Genomic DNA, 8,704 nt, shown 5'->3' on the forward strand with positions numbered 1-8,704 from the left:
TCCCCAGGCGGGTCTCAAACCCGCGGGCTCAGGCAATCCACTCACCTCAGCCTCCCAAAAGCGCTGGATTACAGGCTGAGCCACCGAGCTCGGCTAAATCTGTGTTTTTAAAAGCTCCCTAGGCAGGGTACAGTGGCTAATGCCTGTAATTCCAGCACACTGGGAGGCCGAGGCAGGAAAATTGTTTGTAACTAGGAGTTTGAGACCAAACTGGGCAACACAGTGAGACCTCATCCCTACAAAAAATAAATAAAAAAATTACAGGCATGGTGGTGCACGCCTGCAGTCCCAGCTACTCAAGAGGCTGAGGTGGAGGATCACCTGAGCCCAGGAGGTTGAGGCTATGGTAAGCCATGATCATGCCACTGCACTCCAGCCTGGGTGACAGAGTCAGACACTGACTCAAAAAAAAAAGGTCCCTAGGTAAATAGGAGGGAGCTAATCTTTTCTAGCACATACAACCACACACTGCAAGAGTGTCTTGTTCCTAGAGAGGATCTTGTTATTCAGATGGTAGATGTGGATGTGCTCAGGGATGCACCCAGCCTATGCAGGCAACATTCTAGAGCAGTGGATCAAGTGTCACTAACCCACAGAAAATGGTGGGGTAAGGAATTACCCATTTAACTAGGAACTTGGGAGGGTGCTGGGGAAGGACTATTGGGAGAATGCTAATCTACTGAAACTCACTTTGGGTCCACAATAACTGTCTAACATTTTATCTTTATAGCAAGAATTAGCAGGACTGAAGCACAAAAAAGGTGGGACAGGAGTCAGGAGGAAGGAAAGAAACAGACCTACTTCCACCATTTCACCTAGGGTTTCTACGTGCTGCACTGGGAATCTAACAGAGCAGTGAGTCATCTTTGACCACTTTGGCCGGGAAACCCACTCTCTAGTCCAGGGGTCCTCAACTCTGGGGCCACGGACCAGGCCACACAGCAGAAGGTGAGCAGCAGGCAAGGAAGCAAAGCTTCATCTATATTTACAGCCACTCCCCATCACTCGCATTACCACCTGAGCTCCGCCTCCTGTTAGATCAGCAGAGGCATTAGATTTTCATAGGAGCACGGACCCTCTTGTGAGCTGCATGTGCAAGGGATCTTGGTTGCACACTCCTTATGAGAATCTAATGTCTGATGATCTGAGGTAGAGCTGAGGTGGTGATGTTAGTGCTGGGGAGCAGCTGCAAATACAGATTAACATTAGCAGTGAGGTTTGACTGCACAACCCCAACCCTACCCTGCCCATGGAAAAACTGTCTTCCACAAAACCAGTCCCTGATGTCAGAAAGTTAGGACACTGCTGCTCTAGCCCACATCCCTTCTCCACACCATCCATGTCTGTGTCTCATATGACACTTGCTGACCACTGACAACATTCCAAACAGTCCCACTGGAGTGAGTACTTAACCCTGAAAGAGAGGGAGAGTTATGGGGGTAGGAGAAAGGACTCACCTGGCGAGAGCAACCCTCATCCTCCAGCCCCCACTGAAGTCTTTGAGCTTCTTGCGCTGCATGGCAGGTGTGAAACCCAGTCCGTGCAAGATCCGTGAGGCCCTCATCTCCGCCTTGTCGGCATCCAGCTCCTCCAGGCGCTCGTAGAGCTCCATGAGCTTCTCACACTCCGCTGTGGGCAGTGCGTGGCTGTGAGGCTCCCCGGGGCATTCCTGGGAAGAAGCCCACCCCCACCCTTGGGACTGGAGCCCTACCATCCTCATGAGCCAGGCGCTCAGCCTCCCTTTCTAGCATGGCCCGCTCTGTGTCGACTTCCATTACACACTGCAAGGGTGTCTTGTCACTAGGCGGCATCTCGCGAGTCAGATGGTAGATGTCAATGTGCTCAGGGATGGGCACTTCACGTTTCCCAATAGCAGAGAGTAGCATGGACTTTCCTGAGAGGGGAGAGAAAAGGACACTGGTACAGTGAATTTCCCTCTCCACCAGTTCCTCCATTCCAGCCAAACCAGGACCTCATCCTTTTTTTTTAAGTATCTTCTTCCTCTTCATTTATTCAAATCCTGCTACCTTCCGTTCTTGGGATACCTTTCCATCTTTCCTTCAATTCTTTTCCATCCTTCCTTTGCAAAGTCTTTTTTCATTTACAACAGCTTTACACACACCTGCCTCCCACAACTTCTCCAGCACCTACTGCCTGTAACTATTTATGTGGAGCATCTCTAATTGGAAAACTCCAAATGCTCCAAAATCTGAAACCTTTTGAGCACTGACATGATTCTTAAAGGAAATGTTCATTGGAGCACTTTGGATTTCAGATTTTTGGATCAGGGATGCTCAACTGGTAAATATAAATATTCTAAACTCTGAAAAAAAATCCAAAGTCTGAAACACTTCTGGTCCCAAGCATTTCAGATAAGGAATATTCAAACTGTATGTAACACATACTGCTCCATATCACTTGTTCTTCTTTCTTGGGCATATTTGGTCTCATATTATAAACTTCTTGCTTTGCTAAACAAATACTTGCTGGTGCTAAACAAATACTTGCTCAGTGATAGATGAGCCAAAGAAAGATACCTCCCACCTCGCCTTCCAAGGGCCTCACCAATTCCATTTAAGCCAATAAGACCATAACGACGGCCTGAGTTTAATTCCAGTTTAGTGTCACTGAGCAGCTCTTGACCGTGAAAGGTGAGTGAGAGGTTGATAATGTGGACATCAGTACTGTTGGGGTGAGAGGCCAGGACACCAGTGACAGCTCGAGCAGCAGCTTTCTTCATCTCAAAGTCTTCCAGCTCCTTGGTCAGCAAATCTACTTCTGGAGACAAAAAATGGTTTAGGAAGAGGGCTGTAAGACAGATTTGACTCTGCACAAAAAGGTGTGCCCTAAAGGACTAGGCTCTGATCCTGCTGAGCAGACTTAGATGTGTCCCAAGCTTTACACAGCGTGCACAATGACACAGAGCTGCCCCGATACGCTGCTCTCTCAGACACCTGTCCTTGCCATTCTAACCACTCATCCTTGTTTACTCCCATCATGCATAACTTCCCGTCCTCTACTACTTTGACCAGGAATAAAGTGTCCCCATGGCCTGACTTTTTCTCTCTTCTTAACTCCTCTAACTCCCCATTTTCTGGATTCCTATCTGTCAGTTGTAATTTGCATGATGCTTCTTTCCTCCTCAAACATTTATTTAGTGTCTATCTGCGAAGCTGGTCGTTCTGCAAAGCAGGTCATCAAAAAAAAAGTTACCCAACACATGGTCCCTGCACTCAAAGATCAAACAATTCAGATGAAAGAAATAGAAAATACAACATAACAAGGTATGTAACACTAAAAGATGGCAAAGGAGTATAACAAGCGGAAATATTATCACGTCAGGTTTGACTGAGAATGACTGCTACCTTGAGCTAGGTCTTGAGAGAAATGTCAAATTTAGTTAGCAAAAACACTGCAGTATTAAAACTTCATGGGTGAAAGGACAGAAATGTGGTGACTATTCAAGAGACGATAAATAGCACAGATGAGGCCGGGTGCAGTGGCTCAAGCCTGTAATCCCAGCACTTTGGGAGGCTGTGGCAAGAGGATTGCCTGAGCTCAGGAGTTCAAGACCAGCCTGGGCAACTTGGTGAGACCTCATCTCTACAATTAAAAAAAAAATAAGCTGGGTGTGGTAGCCCGCACCTGTAGTTCCAGCTACTTGGAAGGCTGAGGTGGAAGGATCACCCCAGCCCAGCAGTAGTTGTGAACGTGCCACTGCACTCCAGCCTGAGCAACAGAGTGAGACTCCAATTCAAAAAAAAAAAAGCATGGATGGAGCAAATGGTCTGTTTAGGGAGTTTTCAGGGGGCAGAGAAGATGACTAGGATTAGACTGTGAAGGGCCTGGAATATTCTTTATCACACACTGCTGTGATTCCCCATCTAGACTGTATGTTTTTGGAGAGCAGACAGTGTTTTTAGTGTCTCAGTGTGTAGCACCATGTCTAGCACTTGAAAAGTTGTCAATTAATATCTCTCAAAATATAAATAACAGAAAGGCAGCTGGGTGCAGCAGCTCACACCTGTAATTCTAGCACTTTGGGAGGCGGAGGCGAGAGGACTGCCTGAGCCCAGGGGTTTGAGACCAGTCCGGAAAATGCGGTGAAACCTCATCTCTACAGTAAATCAAAAAAATGAGCTAGGTGCAGTGGTGCACACCTGTAGTTCCAGCTACTTGGAAGGCTGAGGTGGGAGGATCAAATGGGCCCAGCAGGTCGAGGCTGAAGTGACCATGAGCATGCCACTGCACTCCAGCCTGGGCAACAGAGTGAGACTCTGACTGAAAAAATAAATAGACAAACAAATAAATATAGTAAAAACAAAAACAAAACAGAAAGGCAGCTCTTTTCCAGGAAAAATCCCTAAAACAAGTCATAAGTTATTCTCTTGTTGGTACAGTCACGTCCCTTTGAGAACAAGGGTATAATGTGGCTAAGAGCCTGGCACTGTGTAGAAACAAAAACTGAGAAAGGGCCAAGGAACTGACCTCCTCCTCAGTCTAGTAGAGCAGCAAGGCAGCTGAACAATTCCCATATGTGCCTGCTAATGAGTATGTGGGGACCTTGTATCCAATTTCCTTGATCAATAATAACAAGGTGGCACAAACTCCAACTCTATTAATTTAGTTCACTATGAAAAGTTTCATAGCACCAGATATATTCTCCATTGCCCTGGCATCAAGATTCTGACTCTGGGCCGAGTGCAGTGGCTCACACCTATAATTCCAGCACTTTGGGAGGCCGAGGTGAGAGGAATGCCTGAGCCCACGGGTTCCAGACCAGCCTGAGCAACTTGGGGAGACCTCATCTCCACAATAAGTCAAAAAATTGGTTGGGCATGGTGGTGCATGCCTGTAGTTCCAGCTACTTGGAAGGCTGAGACAGAAGGATTGCCTGAGACCAGTAGTTTACTGCACTCCAGCCTGGTGACAGAGTGAGACTCCAACCCCGCCAAAAAAAAGAAAAGCAAAAGACTGACTCTGGCTGGGACATGCAGTGAGTCTGTACATCAATCCCCGGAACTCATCCCCCCCCCCCTTAATTCACCTGTGGACTCTCTGCCATTGGCCTCCTCATTTTTCTCCTCTGCCACCTGTGGTTCTGTGACAGCATCTCCGTTTTCTTCATGTCCCTTTCTGGGTCGCTGTCGAGCTTTGGCAGCTTCCTTCTTTTTGGCTGCCTTCTTTTTGGCCAGGTCAGAGGGCATGGTGATGAACCACAGGGGTAGGTCACTGTTCTTTCAGGGAGCCTGGAGGAAGGCAAGCAGATACCCCTAAACTCTAAATTTGCTGGTAAGAATGCCCGCACCCTGCTTCTTCCCTTTTAGGAATTTCCCTACCAAGCCTCTGATGCCTAGTCGCCCCCAACTTTATCAGGATCTCTCAAACCAATTCTGATTTTCAGTCGCTCTTCTAATCTTAACATCTCTTCTCAGACGCCAGTCTCCAAGGACTGCCTCACTTTGCACTCTCTCCATCTTTCAAGGCCTCCAGTTGAGGACCAGGTTCTGCCCCTCAACAGAGATCCCTGTCTCGGGTTTCCCTACAACTTGGCGCTCCGCGCTCCAGCCGGCCGCCCCACTTTCCGGGCCTCCACCTCCCGTCTGTTTAGGCCACTTCTCCGCTGTCCCTCTCCACATCACCCGGCCGTCCGACCCAGCCTCTTCCCGGGACCCACTAGTCCTCCTCCGGGTGAGTCCCCTCAGAGTCTCCACGCTCGCCACCCCTCGAACCTACCCCACATCCCGCCCGTCAGCTTCTCTCCCTCGGCCCTTGCAGCCCCCTCCTTCCAGACCCTGTTCCTCCTTCCTCTTCTGGTCCTCTTTCCCCCACACTGGCAGGCAACCCCTCCCCCTCATCGCCCCTTCCCTCCAACTCACTGGGCCTCGCCGCTCGGCCTCTGTCGCAACAGAGCTGCTCCCTGGGCTCCTCCGCGTGCGGCCGGCTCACCAGCCAATCACGGCTTCGGGTGCCTCTCGGCGCGCCGGCGCGCGGCCTTCTGGGAAATGTAGTCCGAAAGTTGCGGCAGCCAAGGTTGGGACCCGCCTCGAAAACTACCACGTATCCCAGAGAACTTGCTGGTCCGCGTGACGTATTCGGGATGCGCAAGGCTCAGAGATGGGGGTGGGATTAGAGTCCAAGAGCACTTTACCGGCCGGTCCACTTCTGGGGTTGGAAACTGCAAATCCCAGGCTGCTCGTCGGATAAGCGGGTTGAGCCTTCCAGGCTTTACCGCCCCCCCTCGAAAATCTGTTGAGCTATATGGAGATACCGAGTTGATAGAGCTGCCCAGCCGATTTAGCCAGCATTGCATCACGCGGGAGTGGGTCGAAACAATGGGCGAGGAGAGGTGGGAGGTAGAGGCAGAAGAAGGAAGAGGACGAGTGAAGCGCTGGGAAGAGAAAGCCTGGAAAGCGGGGCGTAGCTGCGAGGATGTCGCGAGCAGAATTCCTTCACGAAGGAAAGGCGCCCTGGTTTTAGATTCTGGTCACTGTTAAACAAACTTTTAGAAGGTGCCAAACGTTGTTTTTGAGCCGTGGCCACTTAGCGTATCCACTCCAGAATTGTTAGGTTTCAGTCGAAGCCAAGCAAGTTTGGTGGGAAGAGTCCCAAAATAAAAAGGCAACTTTGCAGAGTTTAGCTTTATCATCGGTTAGCCATGTGAACGTGCCCGTTCTACATATATATTTGTTTTGTTTTATTATTTTTGAGAGACAGGGTCTCCTGTCACCCAGGTTGGAGAACAGTGGCACGATCACGGCTCACTGCAACCTTGAACTACTGGGCTCAGGTGATCCTCCTGCTGCAAGTAGCTAGGACTACAGACTTGTGCCACCACTCCAGCTAATTCTTATTATTTATTTATTTATTTATTTATTTTTGTAGACATGAGGTCTCGTTATGTCCATATGGTCTCGAACTCCTGGCCTCAAGCAATCCTCCCACCTCAACCTCCCAAAGTGCTTGGATTACAGGCATGAGCCACCACACCCGGCCTGTTTTTTTGGTTTTGGTTTTGGTTTTGTTTTTTTTTTGGTGGGGGGTGTTGAGTCGGAGTCTCACTCTGGCACCCAGGCTGGAGTGCAGTTCATGCTCATGACCACCACAGCCTCAGTCTGCTGGGCTCAGGCGATCCTTCTACCTCAGCCTTCCAAGTAGCTGAAACCACAGACATGCGCCACCATCCCGGCTAATTTTTTTTTTTTTTTAAGTTGGATTCTCACTCTGTGGCCCAGGTTGGAGTGCAGTGGCATGCACACGGCCACCCCTGTGTCAACCTGCTGGGCTCCGGTGATCCTTCCGCCTCAGTCTTCCAAGTAGCTGGTACTACAGGCACGTGCTATCACACCTGGCTAATTTTTTTTTTTTTTTTTTTTTTATTGTAGAGAAGAGGTCTTGCCAAGTTGCCTGGGCTGGTCTCAAGCCCCTGGTCTCAATCCACTCACCTCAGCCTCCCAAAGTGCTGGGATTGCAGGCTAAGCCACTGAGCCCGGCCTAATTTTCTTTTTGTAGAGATAAAGTCTCACCATGTTGCTCAGTCTGGTCTTGAACCCCTGAGCTCAGGCAATCTTCTTGCCTCCACCTTCCAACGTGTTTGGATTACAGGCATGAGCCAGTATGCCTGAATGGCCTGGTTGTTTTTTGTTTTTTGTTTTTTTAATTGAGACAGGGTCTCATTCTAATGCCTAGGCTGGAGGGCGGTGGTGATTATAGCTCACTGCAGCCTCAAACTCCTGGGTCCAACTGATCCTCCCACCTCAGCCTTCCAAAGTGCTGGGATTACAGGCATGAACCGCAGCACCTGATCTCCTTTGAGTCTTGCTCCTTAGAATCTTTCACAGGTTTTGCATTACCTACATTGTAAAGCTCAAATTTGTAGCCTCAAATACAAAGCAGGCCCTTTGTGATCCTTGCTACTTCTCCAGGCTCCTGTCCAGCATGAGCTTTGCCATCAGTGACACTGAAGGAAGCAAAAGAAGCTGTTTGTCCTTGTGATCATATTCTCCAAACCTTTTTGCCCAGGGTCTGGTGACTCAAAACATGAGCTCAGTCAGGCACGGTGGCTCATGCCTGTAATTCTAACGCTTTGGGAGGCCAAGGTGGGTAGATTGCTTGGACCCAAAAGTTTGAGAACAGCCTGGGCAACATAGCGAAACCTTGTTTCTACAATAAATAAATAAAATTAGTTGGACATGGTGGCATGCACCTGTAGTCCCAGCTACTTGAAATGCTGAGGTGAAATGATTGCCTGAACCCAGAAGGTCAAGGCTGCCTTGAGCTGTGATCATTGTAATTGAGCCACTGCACTCCTGACTCATTCCAATCCCCATTGTAGAACTAATTTTTCTCCTCAAACGTGATGCTCAGTAGAATGTACCTACTTATAGTTTCAGAGACAGGCAGTGCTATTTCACTCTTTCACACTTTTGAATATGCATATCCCTAGAATATCCTACACCAATGAAATGTCATGCTCAGAGATAGGTGCTGGAGTTGGATGGTGATAAGTCACTCCCTGACCTCAGGGAACACATAACAAAGAAGGAACTTTTGAAAAATAAAGAGACTATGACATGCAGGTGATGAGTGCCTTAAAGAAGTGACTTCTGTGTGCTGCTTGAGCTGCTCAAGTACCTAGTGTCGAGGACCTCACTTGGCATAGCATAATTAAGAGCCCGACCCCAGTTCTACCAATGAACGTGTG

The 8,704-nt window shown here is 48.8% G+C and overlaps 1 protein-coding gene across 1 annotated transcript in view; it reads right to left on the minus strand.

Annotated features, from left to right (window-relative positions):
- Positions 1 to 6,092, minus strand: part of ABCF2 (ATP binding cassette subfamily F member 2) — a 26,716-nt gene extending 20,624 nt beyond the window's left edge. Inside the window, exons 1-5 of the mRNA XM_008072699.2 lie at positions 5,880 to 6,092; positions 5,048 to 5,249; positions 2,566 to 2,778; positions 1,712 to 1,894; positions 1,458 to 1,629 (exon numbers count right to left, since the gene is read on the minus strand). Coding sequence (XP_008070890.2) covers positions 1,458 to 1,629; positions 1,712 to 1,894; positions 2,566 to 2,778; positions 5,048 to 5,207 — 728 coding nt within the window. The 5' untranslated portion in view covers positions 5,208 to 5,249; positions 5,880 to 6,092. The remainder of the gene's footprint in view (positions 1 to 1,457; positions 1,630 to 1,711; positions 1,895 to 2,565; positions 2,779 to 5,047; positions 5,250 to 5,879) is intronic.
- Between the last annotated feature and the right edge of the window lie 2,612 nt (positions 6,093 to 8,704).

Source organism: Carlito syrichta, unplaced genomic scaffold, assembly GCF_000164805.1.
Source record: "Carlito syrichta isolate Samal-C Ts95f unplaced genomic scaffold, Tarsius_syrichta-2.0.1 Scaffold315400, whole genome shotgun sequence".
Classification (NCBI taxonomy): domain Eukaryota; kingdom Metazoa; phylum Chordata; class Mammalia; order Primates; family Tarsiidae; genus Carlito; species Carlito syrichta.